Source organism: Podarcis erhardii (assembly GCF_964252035.2).
Source record: "Podarcis erhardii genome assembly, chromosome: 8".
In the NCBI taxonomy this organism is placed as follows: domain Eukaryota; kingdom Metazoa; phylum Chordata; class Lepidosauria; order Squamata; family Lacertidae; genus Podarcis; species Podarcis erhardii.
In genome coordinates this window covers 35,666,333-35,693,786 of record NC_138499.1, presented here as the reverse complement: position 1 = coordinate 35,693,786, position 27,454 = coordinate 35,666,333, and the positions used below count along the sequence as shown (strand labels likewise).

The 27,454-nt window shown below is 39.1% G+C and overlaps 1 protein-coding gene across 4 annotated transcripts in view; it reads right to left on the bottom strand.

Moving 5' to 3' along the window:
- The window catches only part of PDE7A (phosphodiesterase 7A), a 49,952-nt gene that overhangs the window by 8,098 nt on the left and 14,400 nt on the right, over positions 1–27,454 (bottom strand). Inside the window, exons 3-8 of one of the 4 annotated variants that reach the window (XM_081874461.1) lie at positions 17,879–17,962; positions 6,844–6,995; positions 4,491–4,554; positions 2,864–2,959; positions 637–737; positions 173–304 (exon numbers count right to left, since the gene is read on the bottom strand). In XM_081874461.1, the coding sequence (XP_081730587.1) occupies positions 173–304; positions 637–737; positions 2,864–2,959; positions 4,491–4,554; positions 6,844–6,995; positions 17,879–17,962 (629 nt within the window). Of the gene's footprint in view, positions 1–172; positions 305–636; positions 738–2,863; positions 2,960–4,490; positions 4,555–6,843; positions 6,996–12,360; positions 12,383–12,432; positions 12,467–17,878; positions 17,963–27,454 lie in introns of those variants that run through there. The other 3 variants (XM_081874463.1, XM_081874464.1, XM_081874462.1) reach the window with 3 other exon arrangements.

Genomic DNA, 27,454 nt, shown 5'->3' with positions numbered 1-27,454 from the left:
TTGCTCCCAGAGGTGTGGCCACTTTTGGAGCCAATCCATTCCCCAAAGCTGCTATAAATAATTAAATCACTCCTTTAAAAATTTCTCCCACCAAGAATTTGTGACTACCAGCAAGTAAGCATTTTTGCACTTGGTTATGTTTTTCCGAACAGAAATATTTTTCCTCACTTACCTTGTATAAAGTTGCTAAATAATGGTTTGTTTTAATAAGGAAAGGCTGATTAACACCTGGGTGATCCAAATCATGAGTGGCAGCTGCAATTAAGCCAAGAAGAGTATCCCATGGAGTCAGGGACTGGGAAAGCTGTAATATATAAAGCATGACCACATGAATATTCACTACTGACACTTCAAGCAAACTTGGGTTGAATCTGTTCTTTTAAAAAATGCACAGAATTTCATCTTTCAATGCATCAAATTCTTCTTTCATTTATTTATACTTTTATCTAGAATATAGGATTCAGAGTTCTCTGTAGGAAGACCAATAATAAAGCAGTAAGGGAGGTGTACATTTTTATTACACAAAACTAGTATTTACTTATTTGTTTTTTAAAAAGGCCGGTCCTATGCCACATGAAATCTGCTTTTGAAACTGTATAACTTCTTTGCTGAAAACTGTTAAGGAGATATTTTTACCTTAGGTTCTTTTAAAAAACAGTGCATGGCCTGAGTCACATCAGCAGCATGAACTGCATTGTGGTATGGGTTGTGACTGTGGTAATCTTCTTGAACCATTACTACAAATGAGAAGAAATCTTGCATTAATTTACCTTTCATATCATTGTGCACTTTTATTTTATAAGTTACTGTTGAAAAACCAAACAGCTTTGGTCACACATTCAGCCCCAGCAGTCTGAGCCCATGATCCTCCTTCCACCATGCAGATTATCTTCAGTGCAAATCAGGCTGTATGCACTAGAATATCTGTCCATAAAGTCCCAGTGCACATTATTTCCCCCACATCAAAAAATGGTGGAGGAGTAATCATGTAAACCAGGCATTTGCCCTTATCAGGTGCTCACATAGAGGATCAAACTCACACTTTACATAACATATAAATTTTAGAAGAAACTTACACCACTCAACCATATTACTATTGCAGCCTTCCAGACACAACTAAAAGTATAAACGAAGGCATATACAGTTGTGCCTCCAACTCAACAGACCAGTATATTATTAAAGCAGAACCACCTTCATTTGTGTGTGTGTGTGTGTGTTTTGACTACTAAACAACAGTATCCAATTATAAACAGTTCTGCCAGTACTTTAGCTATGCAGTAGAACTTCCCTGCTCTTCCCATTTTCCACATGACCAGTAAATCTGCTCCAGAGGGTTGTGCGACCCCCACAGAACAGATTTAGAGAGTATGCAGGGAGGGGGAGGGAAAGTTCTATTGCACAGCTAAAAGCCCTTGCTTTAGAAGAATTGTTCAGCTGGATACTAACCCAAAGGGCTTACACATGTCAAAACTATCCATGAGGATATAAGCTGTAGGACTGGGCTTCAATAATAGTTCTCTTCATAGAGGATTTCAAACAAATCCAGTCTCCCCCCCCCCCCCGATAATAATAATAATAATAATAATAATAATAATAATAAGGCATGCTTATAAAGAATGTGGTTTTATATTAATTTTTAAAAATAAGAATTAGGTTACTAGGACAGGAAGCAGACCAGCGTATTAGTTTTTTAAACTTTAAGAAATTTAGGGGGAAATAAAGATTTCCTTACTCACAGGGTTTTAGCTATATAAAGAATGTCATATAATTGCATGCATCAAACAAATAATTGACAAACAGTGCCTGGTCTTTGATGGCATTACCATTGCTAAGCCTTGACAATTTATTTCAAAAGCTAACATATCTGGGACAAAATAAAGCCTGTTCTTTAGGAGTAACTGCTTCTCCACTGCCCTCACAAGAATAAGCAGGTTTGTCTCCTTACTACACTATTTAGAGAAATGTGAATTACAGAACATGCTAATCTCCATTTTTCATTTTATAAAGCAAAATACATACACCCATGTGTACTTGCATTATATATTAACTTAGCATTTAGTAGATGCACAATGGCAATTGCTGCCTCAGAAATGCAGGTTCAAAATACAGTAATTTGAATTTGCTGTAATCAAGGCAAGTTTTATTGTTTATTCTGAACTATCAAAAGTTATCTAATTTTTTGCTCTCCCTCTCTCTCATCCTTTAGGTTTCCATTCACTGATTTTCCAAAATAAAGTACAGAATGGAATAAAGCTGTTCTATAATAGGAAAATCCTATTATACAAAATGCATTTTTATGCAGATCTAAATGTAACATTGAAACAAAAACCTTTATTGACTAGTGTTTTACATTGTTTACTAAACAACACAGCTTTAACACAATTGTTGCAAAAGAGTCACCTTTCTTTCTCCAAGGAAGCATTTTAGATGTGGGTTCCTCTCATTTTTCAGTAATATTTTAATGCAGGCTTCCATACAGTTAAGCACATCTGTTGTGGTTTGCAGTGCTTTTTGAAGCATGGTTGGATGTGGTGGGGCACATGGCAACTGCTGGCTAGCACCTGTGTCATGCAATATTCTTTCCTCCCACCCACCAGTAAACGGTATACAGCAGGTTTTTAAAAAGTCTTTAGAAGATGAGTGTCCACTTTTAACAGAAACACTTTAAAACCTGCAAAATAAATTGGCAACTAGCATGACAGTAACAGCAATACCCATCATTTCATGAGTCTATCACCCTTTTCTCTCTTCTCCCCAGTTCCTTAAGGCTCTCCATGCTGGACAGCATAATTTAAAGTAGCAAATGGGCTGTTGTACCCTATTTTTGCAAAACTGACTTAAGTGAACCTCTGAAAATTTTTACCTAAAAATCGGCGGAGCTTCATTGTATCTAGTTGGAAGTGCTCTACAAGTCCATGAAGATTAAACAGGTGGAAGGTTAAGGTGACTAAACTGTTTCCTAAAAAAAACCAAAAAACACAAAATCATCTTTAATGGGAAGCATCAAAAATGTAGACAGGCTAAATGTTTTAAGGCACTCTATTACATGGGCCTGAAGCAAGTCATTCATACAGCACATGCTTCCAGACCAACTACAAGAAATCTTACTTACTAGTTTTTGCAAGTAACTGACAGCTAATAATTCTATTATCTCTATTATCCACATTACTAGCAAACCTCTGTGGTATACTACCATCACAGGCCAAGTTACCATAATTATTCCTCCTGATCTACAGAACAACCATGGTTTCATTCAACATAATGATTAAGAATTTCAAGCACATTTTTTTTCTATTTTTTACTTATGCAGAATAGTAATTAAAGCTTTAAGATTTAGTGTTTTTACTTCAGTGTAAAACATGTGATCCATCAGCAATGAATTGGGACTGAGAAAAATCTCTCTCGGTAATGCAAAGTGAACCCATCAGTTTAATAGCATTTGTCAAAACAAAATAAAAAAATTCCTTCCAGTAGCACCTTAAAGAATTTTTTTTATTTTGTTTTGACCATGGCAGACCAACACGGCTACCTATCTGTAATAGCATTTGTCAGTTCTTCAGAATTTTATAAAAACACAGATCTCATATAAATGAAATTTCTGTATTGGATAATCTACTCAAATGAATATGAAAATTGTGAAATGTAACACATTTTTAGTTTAAAGGAGGGAGAGGTTCCTTCAAAGAAAGATTTTGCCAAGGGCTTTAATATAGCATCCCAATGCTATCTGTGCCTCTGGATGCTCAAATAAGAGCGGGGGGGGGGTGGAATCTTAAAGCTTCTTAAAGTCTGTAAAAATAAATAAATGGGGGGTTTAAAGGGGGTATGCATACTCATAAAGGTCGAGAACCACTTTAAAAATTCAGACTTCATCGAATGTACCATCTCCTTGAAAAAACGTAACTTTATCTCATTTCACAGAAACAGCGTAAGTGTCTAGCAAGTGCTTCTCAGGAAAAGTGGTCAAATTTAACAATCAACTACATTCTGTAAAGCTAATCAATGAGAATTCAGTGGGTTTTAATACACATGGTAATATTTTTTACATTAAGAGGAAGAAAATTTAAAATATGGTAACCATACCCTACGTAAATATTGCCCATTTCAAATATATAGTGTAAAACAGATATTTAAAACTGAATATACTGGCTGTTTCAAGTTGTTTAAGTCACAGGATTTCTTTCTCAGAGAGAAGTTATTCCCAACACTACAAATTTAAGTCCATACAGGATACGTGGTAATCAAGGTATAAAGGGCTGAATGTAAGGAATTAGCATATTTTTGTTGAAAATAACAAGGTCAAATGGGCTATCCATACCTGAATAATGCAGTATCAGTAGTGAGTCTGGGATGTGCACTTAATGTTTGCATGAAACAGCCACTCATTCACAACTTTAAAAAGGAACTTTCTTCAATGCAAAGTAGGAGAAAGGGACTGGCTTAGTGGACAACTGACTTAAAGAGTAATATAAAAACCCCACTAATCTTACCATTTGTTAACCTGTCAAAAAGGAAAATGTCAAAATTCCAGTTTCCAACTTTTTCTAGCATACACTGAAAGTAAAACAAAAAGAAAGTTTCTCAAATAAGTTAAAAGCACTTATCTGAATACATTGCATATATGATTCACCTTCCTTTCACCCCACAAATCAAGACAGGATACTGAAAATGAACTAGCAAAGATGTAAAAGGTGATCAGTAGCATATTTGTAACCACACCACTTATTTCTGTTTCACAAACCCCATAAACTGTCATTCTGCAACTGATGGGTCATAAGTTGCAGCTAGCTGGCTTCTTACAGCCACAATGTTCTCTCATCTGGAAGTTACAATACTATCTTTTATGGAAAAAGCATTGATAAACACTCTTTCCTTAAGATACACTGATCACCCAAACATAGCCAAATCTCAGTTTAATAAACAGGGATATGCAAAAGCTTCATGCACTCCAATGTAGCCCTTTTGCTTCCACTTCACTCCTCCCTTCATTGGGGGACGGGACAAGCTAGAATATGAACCCATGGTTTAAAATTGGCTTCCAGATAGCTCTCAACAGGAAGTATGGTTAACTGTGGCTTCCTGGTTTGTTCAATTCACACAAAGGGAGAAGCAAAGGGGGCTGTGTGTGAGTACATGAAGCTCATGCACATATTGGCTTACTAAAAAGATTTCATCATGAGCTCTGAAAATGTTCAGTTTACACACTCCTCCTTCAATCTTCTCATCCACATGAACAAATAAGCTATCACAGAGAATAGTTATATTGTGCCAGATGTGGCAAATCCACTGTACAGAGTAACAATACCCTAGGACTGATTTAAGCAGCCCCTTGTGGAAACAAGTGCCAAACTTGTGCAGAAGTCATTATACATATTTGTAAGGTAGAGGTAAAAAGGTAAAGGACCCCTGGATGGTTAAGTCCAGTCAAAGGCGACTATGGGGTGTGGCGCTCATCTTGCTTTCAGGCAGAGGGAGCTGGCATTTGTCCACAGACAGATTTCCAGGTCATGTGGCCAGCATGACTAAACCGCTTCTGGCGCAACGGAACACCTTGACGGAAACCAGAGCGCACGGAAAAGCCATTTACCTTCCCGCCGCAGTGGTACCTATTTATCTACTTGCACTGGCTGCAACAGAGCATTACCTCGTTGTGCGGATTTGAACCGCCAACCTTCTGATTGGCAAGCCCAAGAGGCTCAGTCGTTTAGACCACAGCACCACCCGCATCCCAATATACATATACATATAAGGTAAAGGTACCCCTGCCCGTACGGGCCAGTCGTGTCCGACTCTGGGGTTGCGTGCTCATCTCGCTTAAGAGGCCGGGAGCCAGCGCTGTCCGGAGACACTTCCGGGTCACCTGGCCAGCGTGACGAAGCTGCAGCTGGCGAGCCAGCACCAGTGCAGCGCACGGAAACGACGTTACCTTCCCGCTATAATGCGGTACCTATTTATCTACTTGCACTTGGGGGTGCTTTCGAACTGCTAGGTGGGCAGGAGCTGGGACCAAACGACGGGAGCTCACCCCACCGCAGGGATTCGAACCGCCGACCATGCTATCGGCAAGTCCTAGGCACTGAGGTTTTACCCACAGCGCCACCCACATATAAATATTTATGCACAGAATGAGTACAGCATCATATTGTACCTGCCGCTCCTGAAGCACATTCACAAACTATACCAGGGCAGGAAGAAAAAGTGGAACAAGTGGCTTTGGACCATAATTTAAGACTTTTTCTAGAGCATTGGCAGACATGACTTCTCCCTTACAAACAATGCTAAAGAGGAAAACTTCAGTTTAATGTATGTATGATTATCTAGAAATATTTGTTCTTACTCAAGAGGTGTTCAGTTTCTAAAACCACTAAAGAAGTGAAAAAGAAGGGGGAATATCTGAAGGAAATAATGTTAGTTCTAGAGAACAAAAAGAGGCAGACTGAATAAGGTATTGCCAATTACAACACAACTAAATGCAAACATATAATGAAGTTTCAGCATTTGACTTAGTTATCCAATTAGGTTTTATACTTCATTGCCTTTTAAGACATTTTGGCCAAGTCTAGTACAGTATGTACTATAATTTCTAAAATAATACACACTCCGCTTGCCATCACAGTGAATGAATTTTCTGAGCTATTCAAACTATTTCCTGTTACCAACTGTAGTAATCTTACTATTGATTATTCTCATACCCTCATTTTTATTTTTGCTTTATTTACTTCTATGGAGGATAAATATAAGTCCAAAAGTATTTAGTACATGCAATACATGGTCACTTACAGATCTTAACACACATCAATATTTTTTTCATGGCAAAGTTATATGGTAGTTTCAAAAACAAACCTTAGCTTGTCCATTATAATCATCATCTAAAATGTTTGAAGAATTTGGAAGAGTGATACCACGGAAGAAACGGGAAGATCTCAAGTACCGCTGGAAACTCAGTAACCTTCGTATATTTCTTGCAGACACAGAAACATCAATTTCAGAATTTGCTGAGGGGGGAAATAAAGAGCCTTAAATGCATGATGAATCTATAAAACATTAAAAAATAGATCTATAAGAACAGCATTCAGTTCAAGCATTGTGTTCTGCACCGTGATCACACAGATTAACCTAACCCTAACCTCAGCATATTTGTAAATAGAAGCATGGTAACATAAAACAGTACTGCACATTTAGGGTTACAGCTATCAAAGTCAACCACTAACAGAAGGGAGGAGACCTTTTTTTGCCATTTCCCTTTCACTATAGCACCCCCACCCCACCAGTACTTCTCCCTGCTATTCTGGAGGATTCACAGCACAGTTCCAGAAAGTGCAAGCACCTGCAAAAAGGTGTAGGAAGGGAATGGTGAAAAGCATGGTCCCCCTTCTGTTACAGGATGCTGGGAACCTGTTTCCATAAAAGGAGCTTCATTGAGGGGATCTTAGGATCCAACTCTTGAATTCCAAACACACCAAAGCTATTGGAAAACCTGTTAGGCTTGTAATGGCTATCCTTGTACCACAATTATCATATAATTGCAACTAAACTGTTAACGTGGATTTACAAAACCCAATCCCCTGTTAAATCAGTTTCAAGATTAAATTAGCAAATCACTACTGTGGTATATTTGATGTATTATAGTTTTGGTGTATTATAGTGAATAAATTCTTGAGATCTGCATCAGACATAACACTACCAAAAAGTAAAATACACTGGGAAGGTTTGGTTCTGAAATGAATTTTAGGATTATGCACAGGTTAAATTTGAAACAGTTAAGCATCACTAAACATTAATAGCAAACTGAGATGGAGAGGATGGGAGTGGGGAACTAACACATAAAGAGGTGGGTAGGAAAGGGAGTTAACAATCCCATACCTGCTCCCAGTCTCTAGATGCCGTTTCATTTGCACCAAGCAGAAAGCACTTATTTCCAAAGTGTACTTTTCATTTTACTATTTGTTCCTGCTATGGTCTCTTACAAGCACTATAGCCACTCCCCAACAAAGAGCATTCCTAATATTCATGGAGTTATGAGACAATTTGGTCAGGAAAACAACTGTTCTGCTTCATCTTTTACTAGTACACTCTGTCCCCCTCTCTGTCATGAGAGTCACTGCAAGTCACCTCCTTCCTGGGCCTCTCCAGAGTGTATGAGAAATCCCAGCCCATCCTACAGGAGATCACATTGTGGCTTACCCAAACACCAGAATCTTCTCTTCTAGGATCTGGATTACCTGAACAGCATGGGAAGAAGCCACCCTCCAAAAAGCTAGCATGAAAAGGGAACTAAGGTATTTCTTGCTTTCTCTGAACTAAAATCTTATACTGTAGTTACAGCTAGGTAGCCGGGTTGGTCTGCTGTAGTCGAAACAAAATAAAAAAATTCCTTCCAGTAGGACCTTAGAGACCAACTAAGTTTGTTATTGGTATGAGCTTTTGTGTGCATGCACACTTCTTCAGATACCTTTGGTGCGTGCACATGAAAGCTCATACCAGTAACAAACTTAGTTGGTCTCTTTTTTTTTTATAAAAATTTTATTAATTTTACAGAATAGAAAAGAACAAAAAATAAAATACAAAAGTTTCATAAATCATATTTCTTTTACAGAATCTTTTGGACTTCCCCACATCTTCCCGAATCTGCATTATTTATAATACCAATTTCAGCATTTTGTTATCTTGTTTCATCACTTATTGTATCTTTCATTTTGTCATATTACCCTTTTCAATATATTTATAACCCAATGTTCATAATACAAAATCTTCAGCTATTTATTGTCTTATTTCATTACTTATTGTATCTTTCAATTCATTATTGTATCTTTCAATTTCATGTTACCAAAATCCAAGTTATTGTAACCATAATCTTATATATTGTGATTAAAACGTAATGCAATAAAGATTTTTCTTAATTTCACCTCTCTTTTCTTGTGCCTTAATTTCAATTTCATCTAATTACCATTGCTGGGGCTAATATTTCCTAAAAAGTGCATTTTCTTAACATTCATACAGCTTATAATATTTTTGTAAATAGTCCTTAAATTTTTTCCAGTCCTCTTCCATTTTTTCTTCTCCCAAGTCTCGGATTCTGCCAGTCATTTCCGCCAGTTCCATATAGTCCATCAACTGCGTCTGCCATTCCTCCAGTGTGGGTAAATCTTGTGTCTTCCAACACTTTGCGATGAGAATTCTTGCTGCTGTTGTAGCATACATAAAAAAAGTTCTATCTTTCTTTAACACATTCTGGTCTACAATGCCCAGAAGGAAGGCCTCCGGTTTCTTAGGCAAGGTATATCTAAATACCTTTTTTAACTCATTATAGATCATTTCCCAAAAGGCCTTCACTTTCGGACATGTCCACCAGAGATGAAAGAATGTCCCTTCCGCCTCTTTACACTTCCAGCATTTATTATCAGACAGGTGATATATCTTAGCAAGCTTGACTGGGGTCATGTACCACCGGTATATCATTTTCATAATATTTTCTTTCAGGGCACTACATGCCGTGAATTTCAATCCGGTGATCCATAACCTTTCCCAGTCCTCAAACATAATGTTATGTCCAATATCCTGTGCCCACTTTATCATGGCGGATTTGACTGTCTCATCCTGTGTATTCCATTTGAGCAGCAGTCTAAATGCAGTTACAATTTTGAAGTCTTTATCCTCTTCAATTCCCCAAAATTTGGAGAATAAAAGTGTCAAAAATCCCTCCAAGTTGCCTTCCTCCAATTCTGGGACAGCTCTCAACCTGAGGTTATTCTCCTTGTTTCTCAATTCCACCATCGACAGGTAGGCCTGTTGTTCCCCTACCTGTCTTTGCAGAGGCTTGATTTCGCCTTTAATCTCATCAACTTTTTTACTTGCTTGCTCCGCTTTTTGATAGGCTTCCACAGCTAATTTATGATTTTCAGCTGTAGCTCCTTGTAGATTCTCAATTGCCTGTGTGTTCTGAGAGACCTTTTCAGAAAGTACGCCAATAGTAGTTGTTGCTTGGTCTATTTTTAGTGATTGACTGTCCACCTTTTGATTTAAAATTGCTAGTTGTTCTAGAATTTGTTTCAAAACTGTGTCAGATCCTCCTGTTGCCATGTCCTCTTCAGCAGGCTGTTCGGCCTCCACCTCCTGTGCTATCAGGACGGTTGGAACAGATGATCTGCGATGATGAGCTAAAGTTGTTTGGACAAGTTGCACAGGCTTCCTTTCTTTTTCTTTTTCTTTTTCTCTTTCTTTAGCTTTGGCTGCTCTTGTTTTCCCTGTGCCACTCATTCCACACCTGCCTCTTGTTCAAGGTCAAGTTATCCTTTATTCCATGAGAAAGCAAGTCCGGAGTACACACAATTAAACCACAGAAATTCCAAACAAAAAATGTTTCCCAGGCCTCTATAGCTCCACAGTCCTCTAGGGGGAGTATCTTAAAATTTCAGGGAAGGAAAAGGTTTTTCCGCCATTTAAAGTTTCTGTAATCTCTTTTTTAATTTGTAATTCCAAGACAAAAAGGAAGATTCGCAGAGTCCTTTACTTTCTAAGCTAAAGCCACTAGGAGCCAGACTGGTAATTGCAACAGTATTTCAAACGTTTAAAGTTTCAATATATGTAGCAGCTTAAAATCTTGTTACTGTAGTCCGCAGTTTGACAGCTCAGTTACATACTGACAGCCCGACGACTTGCGTTCTTAAAACAAAGTCCCAAATTTAAATCCCATAGGCAAAAAATAAAGTCTCTCTTGATCTTTTAAATAAGAAGACTGCAAATTCTGTAAATGCACGATAGTTCCACTTTACAAAGTTCCCATTAAGCGCCTCAGCGCTCCTCTGTACTTTTGCTTTTGATCTTGTAAGCAGTATCGGGAGACGGACTTCCTTTTACTCGTCACCCGTTTTCAAACCCGGAGAAAGGATATTTAAAGTCCAAATTGTAGTTCACTTTACTCACGGGTATGTTGCTTGCCGAATTGATGTTCACAGGAAGAAAGGTCGACGCTCATCAGCAGCAGCTGCGCGGCTTCGCCTCCCGCAGAAAGAGCGATGAACTCACAGCGCCGCTCCCCCTTTCGTGCTCCGGAGCCCCTTACGGGGTCCCTTCCGCACTTCTGGGGAAGTTCCTGGCGCCCGCCGAGTCCCACGGCCACGGGCTCCCTCTGCCCGTGGTTTTTTCAAGCGGGTCGTCGCTATGCCGCAGCGAACGACCCTTTTCTGCGGAGCCCCTCTTCAGAGGATGAAGAGGACCGCCGTCGCTGTTTCGCGCCGCCTCCGGAAGTCTTAGTTGGTCTCTAAGGTGCTACTGGAAGGATTTTTATTTTGTTTCGAATACGGCAGACCAACACGGCTACCTACCTGTAACTACAGTATAAGGAATTATCTTATACTGTATAATTCTCCAATATGAAACAAATACAGACTTCAGAATAAAAACAGAATTTCTTAAATTCACTAACTCAAAGGTGTCATACAAAAGGCAGAATGAGGATATCTCAGGGTGATTTGCGGTAGATCATCGTTTTTTGTTTACTCCCAATTGTTTAACAATTTCAACAAAACAACTTTCCCATCTAAATCATGATGCTGAAATAAAGCTAAAAGAAAGCCTTTTGTGTGGAAGGACCATGAGCTCAGTTCAGTTTTGTACTGGAATGAATTCCTAGGCTTTGAATGGACTCAGAGGCACAATGTTATTTAATTCAACTATATATCTTTTGTACTTGGCTTGGGGTTTTAGTAAAAAAGAAACCAAAGAAGAGCCAACACAGCTGGAGTTTCTCCACCTCTGCAATGGTCTGCACTACAGGTTTACTTACTAGAAGGCTCGCCTGGCAGCTTCATCTTTAGGGGCAGACGAAAACATTTCTGTATATCTAGGCATTTAGTTCATTAACATTCTATGGCCTTTTAAATGTGTTTGTGGGAAGGGTTTGTTTACATTTTTGTTCTTGCTTTTATTATGTATTTTGTGTTCTCATTTGGTGGTTTTATGTTGTAAACTGCCCTGTGGGTTTTATTGTGTTTTCAGTTTGTGAACTATTAATAATGGTTCTAGTTTGTTAAATTTAAGGTTCTTTCGTCTGCTTCCTTCAGTGGAATAAAAACGTTAATTATGTGGTGAACATCAAATCCTCTAAGACAGCTACACTTCATAGTGTGAAAAGCAAATTCTGAAATCCATTTTGTTTTTATCCTTCCCAAAATAAAAGAAGAATTTACAGTATAACCCTACCCACCCTACCAAGTTTACACATCAAACATTAATTTTAGCTAATCAAAAATAGTACACAGCAGTTTGGAAACCTTACACATGCTCCTTGTAACATACTAAAAAGTGAATTTCAGCACTCTTCATTGCTAATAAGACACATTGTTCTCACAAGAACACAACCTTTCATCTTCCCCAGGCGCTCTTTTTACAAGGCAATGTCTTGACATTTCCACAGGATTTTAAATCTTTCACCTCTACTTAAAGATCCCATGATCCTGACCACAGATAAAAACCAGTCAGTCTGTTTTTTTTATCGGAACCTAAGGTTTGAAAAGTTCTCTTCCATTCATTCTAGAACAAGTTTTTAAAAGACCTACACGAATGAAATAATGAGTCTGTGTCTGTCCATAATAACACCAAAGCAGCACTGATTATTTGGGGGTGTATCCAAGTGAAAAAGTACTACGCAAGAAGCATGCAAACTGGAGAAAACAGGGAAAGAACACATTATTGTTTTAAAAATAAACACCATCAGCCCAAATGAAATAAGTCACTCAAATAGGAGGAAGAAGAGGAAAGTGGAGAAATATGGGAAAGCATATAAAAAGGTAAATACAGCAAGCCCACAACTTATGCAGGGTATATGTTCTGCAGATCGCATCTAAAGTCAAAGTTGTACATAATCAAAACACATTGGGTTTAATGGAGGGCGGGACTGCCAAAGTCTTTTTTCCTGGACAACTGCCCCTTTTTTTCATTGCCAAGCAAGCTGAATGTGTACAAGTTTAACGTGCATAAGTTGTAAGCATACTGTATATCTCAAGATAACCATTTTTGAATTTTAATATACAATAGGTTGAGTTTAAAATTATAAATTCCACATACTCATATCTCTATGCTCCAACTCAACTAATGTTTCAATGATCAAAAGCACCCTTTACAAACTTAGTCTGCTTACACACTATTACACACCAACATGATGCTGCTGTTGTTTACACCAATTCATAAGCTGTAAAATTGATCTCAGGGTCTGAATTCACAACCTGATTGGGTGAAAAATGAAGCTTTGTGCTCCTTCCATTCACATTCATGAGGAATTTAAAAAAATAGTTTCAACTTTTTCTGTTTTGATAGAAATGAATGAAATTTGCAGACCTATTATCCATCTTGAGCGGATAGCCCCAGCTGAATTTCTAAGAGGTTCATGGATTTTCTCTGCTGGGCACCTTTAAAATGTGATACCGCCCCCTCCCCCCCCCAAAAGGAATAGTATTTTTATTTAGAGGGATAACTGAAAGAAATAAGCAGGCATCATTGCCAGTTCTGAGGGAATGAATTCACTGCACTGGATAGCTGCAGTAGTTTTCCTGCAACAAAACCTTAACAATTTGAGGTTGGGTAAAACTGATTCACTTAATTTCCCCCCATTGCTTTGTGAGGAACTGCATTAAAATATAACATACATGGAAAGAGGTATCCCAGTGTAAGAACCCAGCCTAATTATCAACAAATAGGTCTAGGGGTTTTTGTACTAGTTGCCTTTAAAGTTGATTTCTAGGAGGGGAGATCTGCTTTCTCCCCTATGTGAAACATTATAGAAGCCCAAGGAAAGTAATTGCAAAAATTCAAAAAGAAGAGAGCAGAGGCTAGGAAGTTCTGGTTAATGAAAAATGCAGCTTCAGGCTTCTGTTCTGCTCAGCTGGCACCCAAAGTTATAGGGTAGTATCAAACTAAGTAGATCTGCTAGTGCAAGGACTTTGGCCTGCACAAAGGAACTTCCCCTTCCTCTCCTCTCCCTGCATGCCCCCTTAAATGCATGCATTCCCCCCCCCCCCCAATCCTTCTGAGCAGATTTTTGGAGGAGGAGGGGAGAGGGTAGAAGATGAAAGGGAAGGGAAGTTATGTCACACGCGGAAATCCTTGCACTAGACGTATCAGTTGGATTCTGCCCATAGAAAGTGCAATGTTAATTGGACAGGAGTGGATGTGTGGACACAGAGAAATGGATGCTGATTGTGTTCCAAGCAAGCACCCCCAGAACAACAATTACAGACAGGAGATAGAAGAACAAAGTGATAAATTACTTTAACATTCCTTCCCCAAAGCATTGTGATTGAAGCACCCTGGTAAAATCATTCTCTTTGATCAGAATCAAGACCCATCAGCCACAAAGGAGTTCTTCCTCCCTCCCACCCAAGTATGCACGCCTTTCCTTTAATGGCAAGCTTCAGAAGAAATGTTTCCATCTTTGCAGACACACTGTCTGCAGCTACCACATCTCTGAAGCACTTTGGAACGCCCTGCTTTGGTCTAGGACACTTCAGAGATATCCTGCTTGATTTAGACAAGCCCCAAGTATGTCTTAAGCAGCCCCATTCTTCATTTGTCCAAATGTTTTGCACACCCCTAGCACAAATACCCTAATCTGCGATTGGCATTTAAAAGAAGGAGCATACATCAATGATAAAGCATATGCTTGGCACATAGAAAGTCAGAGTTTTAATTCTCAACACCTCCATGTGGGCCTCTCTGAAATCCTGGAGAGCTGCTTCCAAATACAACAATACTGACCTAAACGGGCCAACAGTATGATTCAACATAAGGCAGCCTCCTAAGATTTACCGTAGCTAACAAAACCTGCACCCTAATAATAATGCACTGGAATAGAGATAAACAACAGCAACTGCCAAGCACTCTTCCTTTACATACTTTGGCTGCTCACTTCAATTCACCTGTCTTGCTTTGTGTAGGGGAGTGAGCAGTGTGGGAATGTAAGAGGAGAACCCTGAGAAACCCTCTATTGCTGTTTATACTGAGGAAGAAATTAGAAAGCCCTCTGCTTGTGTCTCAGTTTTTAGAGATAAATTCTCCATCTGTTCAGTTCAAAATTAAGAATTAGCAGACAACCAGGGAACAAGAATATTACCTCTATGGAACAGAACACGTTTTTAATTGAATATGCAGTTCATCGTAAGATTCAAACTTTGCTCATCACTTGTTACAGAAGGAAACTGGTCTTTCATATGTTAATTCTGTTTGGAAAAGGCAAGCCTTTAAAAAAAATATGAGGGCATGGGACTTTTAAAAAGTACTTTATTGGAATTTAAGAGACTTCTGTGACTATAAACACAAGTTGAATGCTACTAACTTCATTTTCTGGAAAACAGTGTCTGGTCCTGTCTCCACAACTGTGACAAAAGTCCAGCATGAGGTTCCTAAAGAAACAGGAAACCGGAGCAAGAAGATTCCAGACAATCAGCTGTCCAATCTCTTCTTGAAGATCTTCAGCAAGGCAAAACCCACTATGCCTCTAGTTAATTGGTTCCATTGTCAATAAGTTTATCCTAATATTCAACCAAAATCTTAACTCCTGTAAATTAAGGCCATTACATCTACTCCTGCCCACTGAAGCAGCACCAAGTATTTGCCCTTTACTATGCAACAGCCCTTCAGACAAGTGTTATCATGTCAACTGACGAACTGTTTCAATATTGCTCTTCCACTTTATTTATTTCAAATACTGACAGCCCACCATGCACCACGTGATCTCCAGAAAGAGGTAGAGAATGACAAACACGTATAAAACCATCAAACAATGTACACCAGCTGAAAGTTACAGCTACACATTAAAGGCATCTTTATCAAAGGCTGAGGTGGACAACCATGTTTTAAACTGGCACCACCAGGAAGAAGGCCCTCTCTTACATCACTGCATAATATATAATACCTGGTGGTGTGGATGCTAAGAAGGGCCTTCATGGCAGACCTTAACATCCAGGACAGGACTATATAGGGAGAGGCACTCTTCCAAGTAGTTAGACCCCAAGTTATTCACAGTTTGGCATCCCAGCTTCTCACATACCCTCCATCAGATAATTGGAATGCAAAGACAGTAATGACCTGACTGTTTCAAGCTTTTCTGGACTCCAACTCAAAAGTTTAAATTTTCTCCTTGCACATTGCTGAGTTTCATTTGCAATTTATACTTTTGTGTTACTTTTTATTTAGCTTTTATAAAATGTTACTAATTGTTATATCAACAGAAACAACTTAGAGGTTATTATTATATTAAGTGGCATAAACATTTTATAAATAAAGCTTTACACACAGAATGTGTGGGAGATCAGGTGGATGTTTTTGCAAATTTATATAAGCCTTTAATAGTATCCCTTGGAAGAAAAACAACTCAGGCATAATGCTGCTTCTTTATACAATGTCCAGCTGAAGCCAAGCCAAGTCTTCTCAGAAACATCAACATTAGGAAGCAGCTTTCAGACCAAACTAAACATTTTAAAATATTTATGGAAAATGGATGCATCTTCATTTTGAAGATAAGAAAATTAATCAAATAATTTCTCAAATGAGAAATATATATGTGCAAAGTTAGTGTTTGGTGTAGGATTGCCCAAGAGGGAAACTATGGGGATAACTGCATCTGAAAAAAATGCTTTAAATGTCTTACCAAGCCCTATCAAGTACCGTTCTATTGTTGTGCTACTACTTATGGATAGTGAATGATTTCTCTTTCTGAATGAACTTGTCAATGTTATTCTCAAACCTTCATGCCAAAGGACAAATATCTCCACTTCCATCTAAAGATAATGGTTGCTTAAACAGACAAAGATAATTCATTCTTTGTCATGATATCTTTCAGTTCTTAACTTTAGGGAGAGGGGAGAGAGAAGAATATCACAAAAGGAGGTTATTTTGCAATTCTAAGTGGTGTACATAAAACAATCAACAAAAAATGGGAAAATAAAATAAAAATTTAACACCTGACGTTTTAGGTGAAGACTCCATGCACTGCAGTTAGGTTCAGCTCTGTTTTTTGAGTATTTATTGAAACAGGCTTCATGTTGCAGAAAAAATAGCTAAGCTAAACTTCAGGAAACCTGAATTACTGGGAGCAAGATTCTGCTAGAAACCAAAAGCTGTACTGCTGATAAGTTTTACCACTGGAATTTTCAATTAAACAAGAAAGCTCTACCAAATGAATTACAACAGCATAGGCAATGGATTGAATACAGACTTGCCCCTCCATAGAGGGCTCATTCTATTCACAAAAGCAAGTCTGATCCAAGAGAGGTGAAGGGGAGACAATTAACAATTTCACCTTCCCCCATGTCATCTCCCATGTTGTTTTGAAGGATTCCCCCTTACCAGAGCAGATTTCCAGAGGAAATTTTCAGGGGAGGCAGCAGGGGGAATTAGAAAAAGTCAATATCTTCCAACAGTGTTCAGTTAGCTGAGTAATTGCATCTCTGGAATCCAACCTACTTTTAATATTCAGCATGCATAGCTACATAAGAATTTTCTTCTATCAGTCATACAGAGAGAAGCTATTGGTGCACAGGTATTGTTGGTGTATTGGTTACATACTTGGGAATAAGAATATGAAACAGACCAGCTTCATATCAAGCTGACTGCATAGCACCCTGGAGAATATGGACCTTTTATTCATTAATTTAAAAGAAACAGTTTATTTTCACCTCTGTAGCACATGGATGGATATATATATATATATATATATATATATATATATATATATATATAAAATCCTGCATATACTGTATTATTTGCAGGGAAATGAAAAGTTATGTAAATTTCCATTTTAAATCAGCCATCAATTATTTGAAGCCCCACAGCCAAACACAAATGGAACCCTTTATTACTGTTCTGCTATTATTTAAATACTTACAGTGAAAAATACGGAAATCAATGTATGGATGAGAACCTCTTCTCTCTGTTTCAAATCCTGCCCGACTTCTTACTCGTACATCTCCTAGAAATAGGGTCAAAAGTGAAATACACCGTGTCGAAGAGCTACAGAGAAAATTGCAACCAAGCACAGTTGCAAGGTGTAGACGTTTCTGTATGTAGTGTAACAGTCATACAGTGAACTTACTAAATGCCCTGATCAATGCCTTTTATTTTAAAAATGATAGTTAAAAACAAAGTCTTTAAAATCTTTCAAACATGCAATTGCATGCTCTCCATAAAATTTTCCTACCTCATCAAATCTAGTACATAGATGAAGTTGCATCTGCTATGCTTCATCACCATAATGAGGTGAAAATAACTAAATGAGAACATAGAATTTTATTTTGCTTCTTGCTACAACTGAACAGCTCACGGTATTATCCAGCTTGGAAATAGCAGCAAACCATGTTATGTGATCTAGCCTTTGACCAACACACTCACTCCTACCCCAACTTCCTCATTTGTTTTAAATTTTAATTTGGCTTGCACAAATCATAGTTTGATCAGTTCAGCCATAATGGCAAATTATTATTTGCTTTGACAAGGGAAGTTGGGGAGGGTCTATGTGAGCTTAGCGCTGTTAACATAAAAAAGCCTCAAATTACAATCTTTGAGTCAAATGTGCCCCAATAAAACTATATTAAGCATGACACCATTTGCAAGCTAAAGTATGCCTTCATTGAGAACTTTATTTTCAGTATAAAATAAAACCTGCTGATAAATTACCAGGGTCAACAATACCCCACAACTCAAAGTACATAAAGCTACAAGAACAGTTTGTAGGATCTAACTGACCCCACAGTTTTTTTAACATAAAACATATTGCGCTATTAACATACATATTATAACAGTTACACAAGTATAACTGTGCAATAATCATGAGTTGTGAATTACCTGCAACAACAAATCTTACAGACCTTGCAACCATAGCACACATTACTCAAGCAGCACATTTCACAACTGCGTGAGTAGAACAGACAAAATGGTTACATGAAGCACATTGTTGCTGCAATTTTCTGTTGCTGCATTAACAACAGAGGCAATAGCTTCCTCTTTTATGCTGTCCTGGTGGAAGGCCCTACCAATTCTGAAGCTTCCTCGCTTGACATCTCAGACAATATGACTATGTTTCTGTATTCATCTCAGAGTACAGTATAACCAACTCCAAACTCACTCCATTGTGGCTGTTAGCTTCTAAACAGTACTGGCATTTAAACAGGTAATGTCTACTACATTTGAAAAAATACATTAGTGGCCCCCATTTCATTAAGTGTTTTAATGTGGTATAGAGACTCATCACTTCACAAGTATCCATACCACTTTTACTTTCATTATAATGAAAGAAATGATCTCAAGCATTTTTGTTATAATGATGATCTCAGGCTTGAACTTGTGGCCTAAGATTGCTGCAACATTCTGCATTAAAGCAAGGGTGAATAATCTCCTCTGCACAGAGGGTAAAATTCAGAACTGGCCAACATTCACAACAAAATAGGCCAACAGGCTATTTTGACTGGTGGGCAGGATTCTGGGATAAGCATCTGTAGTTATGTTTGTCTGCATTCACTACAGAAATCTGTTTGCACAGCAGGTCTTCTGGTTTCTCTTATCCCCATATTTCAGAACCCCACAAGCCCTCAAAATCTGCTCCAACAGGTTTCCTAAATTACTGGGGCAGATGAGAGGGACTATAGGGGAAGGAGAAGTAGTAGTCTCATGGTGTGAGCAGGCATAACACTGGATCCCATCCATGAAAAGAAATTAATAAACTGAGCAGCATTTTGCAGGGACACTTCAATCCCTGGGATTTTATGTGCATGTAGTTTTAAGTTCTGTCAGTCACCACAATACAGTGGTACCTCTGGTTACGAACTTAATTCGTTCCAGAGGTCCGTTCTTCATCTGAAGCCATTCTTAACCTAAGGTACCACTTTAGCTAATGGGGCCTCTTGCTGCTGCTGCTGCTGCCGCCGCCGCCACCGCCGCCGCGCAATTTCTGTTCTCATCCTGGGGCAAAGTTCTTAACCCGGGGTACTATTTCTGGGTTAGCGGAGTCTGTAACCCGAAGTGTTTGTAACGTGAGGTGTTTGTAACCCAAGGTACCACTGTAGTGGTAAAACTGACCCCACATACTTTTATAATAAAAAAATCTGTATTTCACTTGATTCAAGGTATGGGGGCACTGAAACACCACATGGAAATCAAAATGTCATAATGGCCAAGGAATATCTGGAACTGGACTTGTGAGTCATTTACATAAACCTTTTATGAACTTTTAGCACTGTGCATTTGACCCCATCTATTGATTGAGGTTTAAGGCTTGCTCATGTTATGCCAAACTCTATCTATGCATTAAATGGCACTGGTAAAATCTAAACAAATTATTTACTTATTTATTAAATTGATATCCCACCCTTCCTCCCAAAGGAGACCAGGGCAGCAAAGGTGTGATGAAACAAGTGATATTTAAAACAATTCCAATACAGCTGGAGACTGGGAAAGATCTCAACCTAAAATGCTTTAAGAAAGGAAGGACAAAAGAAAACAAACAGCAGCTGTCAAAGAGGAGAGATTTTAAATGGTAGGTGCCACAATATTAAAGGCCCAATTGTTACGCTGTGTAGAACAGACATCCTGATGAGATGGTACCTGTTCGAGGCCCTCACCTGCAGAGTGCAGTGACTGATTAGGCATATATAGGATAATATTATTTTTCCAGGTATTCTGGACCTAAGCTGTACAGTAGTACCTTGGGATGTGAACGGGATCCATTCAGGAACCCCGTTTGTATCCTGAATAGAACGTAAGACGCGACAGCACATCTGCACGGCGTGCGGCGTCATTTTGATCGTCTGCGCATGCACGAGCGATGAAACCCGGAAGTAATGCGCTCCGTGACTTCCGGGTCACCGCAGAGCGCAACCCAAAAATACTTATCCTGAAGCATATTTATCCCAAGGTATGACTGTATAGGGCTTTACACACCAAAACTAAAACCTTGAATGTAGCCCTGCAGCTACTTGGTAGCCAATGCAATTCTTTCAACTGTGGGGTGTGTTGGCTACATCCTTTCCCAGTAACCATACAGTATTTTGCATCAGCTGCAGCTAGAGGTCTTATCAGTCAAAGCTAAAAGGCAGCACTCCTTGCCACTGAGGTCACCTGGACCTCTGCAATGAAGATGGATCCAGGAGCACCCCCAGACTACTACGCTGCTCTTTCAGGGAACCTATGACCTCATCTACAACAGGCAATTGACCAATTATCTGGACTTGGGAGCCACTCACAGTGCCTTTGTCTCACCAGGATTCAGAGTTAGTTTATTGGCCCTCATCCATCCCACCACTGAATCCAGGCACCAGTCTAGGGCTTGCCTAGCATCTCCTGGATCAGATGCTACAGAGAAGTAAAGCTGGATATCATCAACATACCTCAATCCTCATTTCCTACTGACCACTCCCAATGGCTTCATATGGATGTTAAACAGCATTGGGGACAGGATTATACCCTGCAGCAGCCCACATCACAACTACCAGGGATCCAAAAGACCATGGGAGGCAACGCAATGCCTCCAATACCAATCCCACTGTTGGCTCAGAAGGATGCTATGATCAATGGTATCAAAAGCAACTGAGAGACCTAGGAAGAATAACAGGGTCACATTCCCGTCCTTTCCCCAATAAACATTTATCAGGATGACCAAGAAAATTTTACCTTTGTACAGTTGGCTAGGTTCTACACAAACACACATGCTCATTTAAGAGCTCATTATTAAGTTCATTATTAAGAGTTCAAGAACACATTCCAGTTAAGCAAAAACACTCAAGGAGAGAGTGGGGGGGGGGAGCTGGTGAGGGGTGTGGCATGGGAAGAGTGCCAAGGACCAATAGAGAGATTTGGAAGTCTGCATTTGGCCCCCATGCATGTGTTTCCCCACCTCTGTTCTATTGGTACAAAATTTAATGTTGGTAAATATACCGTATTTCAATTATAAGCACTGATTCAATTTTGTGTGTTTTACCGTAGCCACAATATACACTCATCTGTCAGATTTATTACCATTTACTGCAACATTAAAGAGCACGCCATTATGCTCAGCAAGGAAATTGGCAAATATACAGTGAGAAATCAAACTTTGGCTACTGAATGTGTTTAAACTGAGTTTTATTAAACTCTCCTAGAAATAGAATTAAAGCTAGATTTCAGATTACAATACAGACAAGATACAATCTGTATTGAGAACAAAAAGAAATGTATCATTGATAATAAACTATTACTATAAATGGCTACAACACTGAATTGTGGATTCCACATTACATTTGCATCTGATGGCTTGTGCATGTACATGGGCTTTCAGGAGCCACCAACTACTTCAGCCCACTGTGCTACCCCCTTGCCTTCCCCTACAATTCACATTCAGTGCTGCATGTGGAAGTGAAAATTGTTCCTTCTTACAAGCATAGACTATTTTGGATAAATCTTTTTCCAACTCAATAAAATGTTTTTGTTACTTATATTGTTATCTTAAAAGTTTTGCTCTGCTTTACACAGAAGACATGTCCAAAGACAAAAAACAACCTCAAATGCAGCATTTTATATAACACTACATCAAATTTAAGTACCCAGAGTTTTGCAAGCACCAGTTATAAAAACATATCCCCAGGAGAATGTTGTCACAATTTCACAGTAATAGATATATAGCAAAGTAACAAGAGTAGCCCTAACCTCTGTCACCAGCCAGCAGACCATGGACTGTATGTCCTGTCTTCCAGGGTGAGGCCAGCCCTGCCCACCCTTAAAGCAAGGTGAGACAACTGCCTCGGGTGGCAGGATCTACAAGGGGCAGCAGATCTGGCCGCCAACAAATACACTGCCTGCTGCTGCTGCTGCTGCTGCTGCTGCTGCTGCTGCTGCTGCTGCAACACACTCCTTGGAGGCCAGATCTGCTGCGTCCTTGGCAGGCTCCCCACCCCATGCCCCCTATACAGTGGACTCTTGGCAAATAGGAGGTGATTCTGGTCTCTTCTCACACTTGGGAGGAAATGACAGGCACTGCCCTCTGGGTTCTCCTGGGATCCGCACCTGCCCAGTGTGATTCAGAGAAGGAGCCCTGTCCTCCACGACAGACTTTGATTCCCGCTTCAACTGTCAAGTAATGTTGATTTGATTCCCTGCCTTGCTCCCAATGTACATCTTTATTCCCTGCTTGTTCCTGGTGTAGATCTTCATTCACACAAAATGTCTTGGGCAGCCCTATTCCAAGGAGATCATCATGGAAAGTGAGAGTAACCAACTTGGTCCCTTCTACTAACTAGTGAAATAACAGCTGTTCCAATGCTCTCCCCCCCCCCCCGTCCTTTTTCCTTCTATCTTGTGCCTCTTGAGATTGTGAGCTAGTAGACAGGAGTCTTATACTTTTATTATCTTAACATACAAAGTGCTTAAAATGTTAATGTTAATATTAATAATTTTAACCATGGCATCTAAGCCTGTTACCAAAATTTTGGAAATTCAAATGAGAGTGGAACCAGGGAAGGCACTGATCAAGCATTTTAGTATCAGATATAAGGAAAGAATGCCAGAGTGTTTGTGCACTAACTGTTCACCACAGTGTTGCATCTAAGTTGACCCCAAACAGATAATGAACTCAATTACAAATAAGATGTTCCTACAAAAACTTACTTGAGAATTTTTAAAAGGTCTGAATTTCAGAGTCATTGTTTTAAATATTTTGCTTTTTCCACTGATTATTTGCTTATTCCACTGCTTGGTTTCAAAAGTCAGAATGTTCTTTTTTCTCCCTATGTTTGAGCTCTTCAAAAAGCAGTGCTTCACGAAGAATATGCTTTCTCAAGTTCAAGGACCACTTCCATTTACGTACTTAGCTAAAGCTGATCAGTGTACTACTACTGCCTAGTAAGACTCACTGTCCCAGGACAAATCACTCACTCTGCTAGCATCGCCCTCAGCAATTGGTAATTAGAGCAAATTATGTGGTGGATGTTTAAGTAGTATCACTTAATCAGGTTGTCCCCCTCATTAGCAGTAAAATATACTACACCACCTATGTTTATTGTCTAGACATAGCCAGGTCATCTAATTTTCCTTTTATTGTTTTAAAACAACCTACATGTCTTTTACCTCAGTTTTTGGGAGGTTTTCATTCCAGTGCACTTTCTATATGACAAATACCTCCTTCTAATAAGATATTCTGGGCAGGTCCTGCTGAGAGTTCCCCTCACTGAAGTTAAGGATATCTATGAGTAGGAAGTGGGGGCCTTTAAAAGTCACTGCCCCAAGATACGAAGTATACCAGGAAAAAAACTGTTATGCCCATCTCTCCTGGCTTAATAAAAAGTTTTGCATATATTTGCCTATATTTCTGAATTGGCAACAGTAGTGCTGCTGTTGGCATCTGTGTTTCTTACTGTTACTCTTTAAGTTTAGAAGTGTTATCCTTCTTTTTTAATTGTTAGCTCTCTAAAGTTTGAGAGTTAGTGTACTTGAGGACTGGAAGGGAATTTGCCTCCTGTAAAAGACAGTAGCAGATGCCACCACCCAAGTGAAGAAGTATTGGCCTATGACAAACTAATCCAGCTGCTTCAACAGTCAGTTCCAGGACAGATGATTGAGCTGCAAAGTAGCACTTGTTGTAACACCAGCGAGCTAGGAGGATTTGCATATACCTTTGCCCTGCTCTAGTAACTATTGTACCATTACCTATTTAAATAGTGAGAATTCCAGGTTCCCAATAGTAGAGAATGCAGCTTCCATTCAGAATACTTTCAATTCCCATGACAGTTTTTTGTTTTGTTTTTTAAGTTTGAACTGCAGGGAAGACAAAGACAAAGGGAATTTAAAAAAACTTAAATGGTAAATCCTGGAAAAAACCAAAGAACAGCAAACTAGACCAACACAATTATTCCTCTAACTTGTTTTCTTTTCCGGAGTGGAGGAGGGAAAATCCCCAAGATAGAGGACCTTAGAATGAGAGGACAGAATTACAGTGGTGCCTCGCAAGACGAAAAGAATCCGTTCCGCGATTCTCTTCGTCTAGCAGTTTTTTCGTCTTGCGAAGCAAGCCCATTGACAGCTTAGCGGATTAGCGCTATTAGCGGTCTAGCGGCTTTTAGCGATCAGCTGTTAAGCGGCTTATCAGCGGATCAGCTGTTAAGCGGCTTAGCAGCTTAGGAAAAGGGGGAGGGGAAAAAACCGTGGGAACTCGCAAGATTTTTTCGTCTTGCGAAGCAACCCCATAAAGAAATTCGTTTAGCGAAGCGCCTCCAAAACGGAAAACCCTTTCATCTAGCGGGTTTTCCATCTTGCGGGGCACCACTGTAAATATCTATCCAGGATATAATTTTGCACAAGTTGTATCTAAGTAGCTCAGATAATTTGGGGGGGGTTGGATTATAGCCAACTAAATCATATTCAGAGTAGATCCACTGAAACCTGCTGAGTTAAGTAACCTAAATCCATTTGATTCAATGAATAGACTGAGTATGACTAGGACTTGTATCACCCTATATATCTAGCACAGAAGGAATAGAGAAAATGTTTTTTAAAAACCAAGAAATAACTGAAATACCAAGCAGTAGAGAGAGAATGGGCACTTTCCTTGGTAACAGATGCAACCTCAAGTAAGGAAAGGATAACTCAGGATGTCTATTACAGTATACAGTTTTCCTCTTGGAATATCAAGTGAATAAATTGGGAGAGAGTGGGTACTTCTTTTAAATAATTTTTATTACATTTTAAAAGGTTTTACAAGATTCTGCAAAAAACCATGCTATCAAACAGAAGAGAGGATTTTTAATAAGCTAACTAACAATCTCAGCAAAACTGTTAGTAGACCACTTAAAGTAGCATGTGCCCATTTGTTTACTTATACCAGGGATTATGTCCTGTGAAAAATAATTAAACTGCAACTGAGTAGGTATCAACTGTTAGATATAAAGTAAGGTATGTATTTCTTTTAATAGCATTCACAAATTACATTTATTCCACAACAGATTATTGACTAAATAAAATTTAGACATAAGGGCTTACTTAGGACTTCTTCAGACAATACTCACTCCTCAACTTGCACATGTAGTGATAAATAAAATTTAATCATAATGGCCATACTATAGATCCAAAAAACAGAAGGACAGCAGCATCAAAACTGAAAGAGAATGGAAGCAAACTGGACTCCAAAGAAGGATCTATACAGATTATCCAATCATGCAATAAATGTGTGAGAGACTGAACACCAACAAATGCAGAATAAAATCAGTATTTAACAATGCCATTCTATGATATGTTAGATATCTTTTTTAAAAAATGAGTCAGCATTCAAAGTGGATAGACTGAAGATCATTAACTTGCACTTATCTTTTATAATTGATCAATATAACAATATATTATCATAGAATTTCAGAGTTGGAAGGGACCCAGAGGGTCAGCTAGTCCAACCCCCTGCAATGCAGGAATCTCAGCTACATCATACATGACACATGACCATCAAACCTCCAAGTAAGGAGAGTCCACCACCTCTCATGGGAGTTTCTTCCACTGTTGAATAGCACCCCATTTGTCCCTTTTTTTCCCCAGGATAACAAGGAACTATTAGTGATCACTCTTTGGTTTCAGTCTATCAACCAGCTACAAATCCACCTAACTGTTACCTTGTCCAATCCACATTTTACCAGCTTCTCCACAAGAATATCATGAAGGGCTTTGTCAAATGCCTAACTGAAATCAAGATACACTATGTCCACAGCAGTCCCCTGATCCACCCAGTTTGTAATGCTATCAAAACAAGAAATGGCATGACTTGTTTTTGAGAAACCCATGCTGGATCTTGGTGATCACAACATCCTTTTCTAAGTGCTCACAGACCAATTATTTCATTATGTGTTCTATGAACTTTCCTGGTATCAATGTCAAGCTCACCACTGGTTAGTAGTTACCTTGGTCTCCCCACCCCACCCGCCGCCACCCAAAGAGACAATGCACATGTTTTTGTAAACTAAGAAATTGTTAATAAAAATTATATTTAAAAAGATGGGGACAACATTTGCCTACCTCCAATTTGCAGGGACCTCACCTGTTGTCCAAGAATTATCCAAGATTATACACAGTTATGCAGTTATGCATTTATAGCAGTTATGACTTGCATAATGTTCTTTCCTCATTCTACCTGCTTTGAACGCCAATGTTTTTACAAGAGTTATCTAGGTATTTCATAGAATAGCATTTGCATGTGTTAGTTTAGTCTGCATTTTTAAAAATCTACAGTTGCCCCCAAGTTATTTATCAAAATTTCATCGGCATTTTGGACCAATAGATTCTCTATTACAGCGGTGCCCCGCAAGACGAACGCCTTGCAAGACGGAAAACCCGCTAGACGAAAGGGTTTTCCGTTTTGGAGGCGCTTCGCAAAATGAATTTCCCTATGGGCTTGCTTCGCAAGACGAAAGCCCATAGGGAAATCTCCGGGACAGCGGGGAAGCGCAGCGCGTCTTCCCCACTG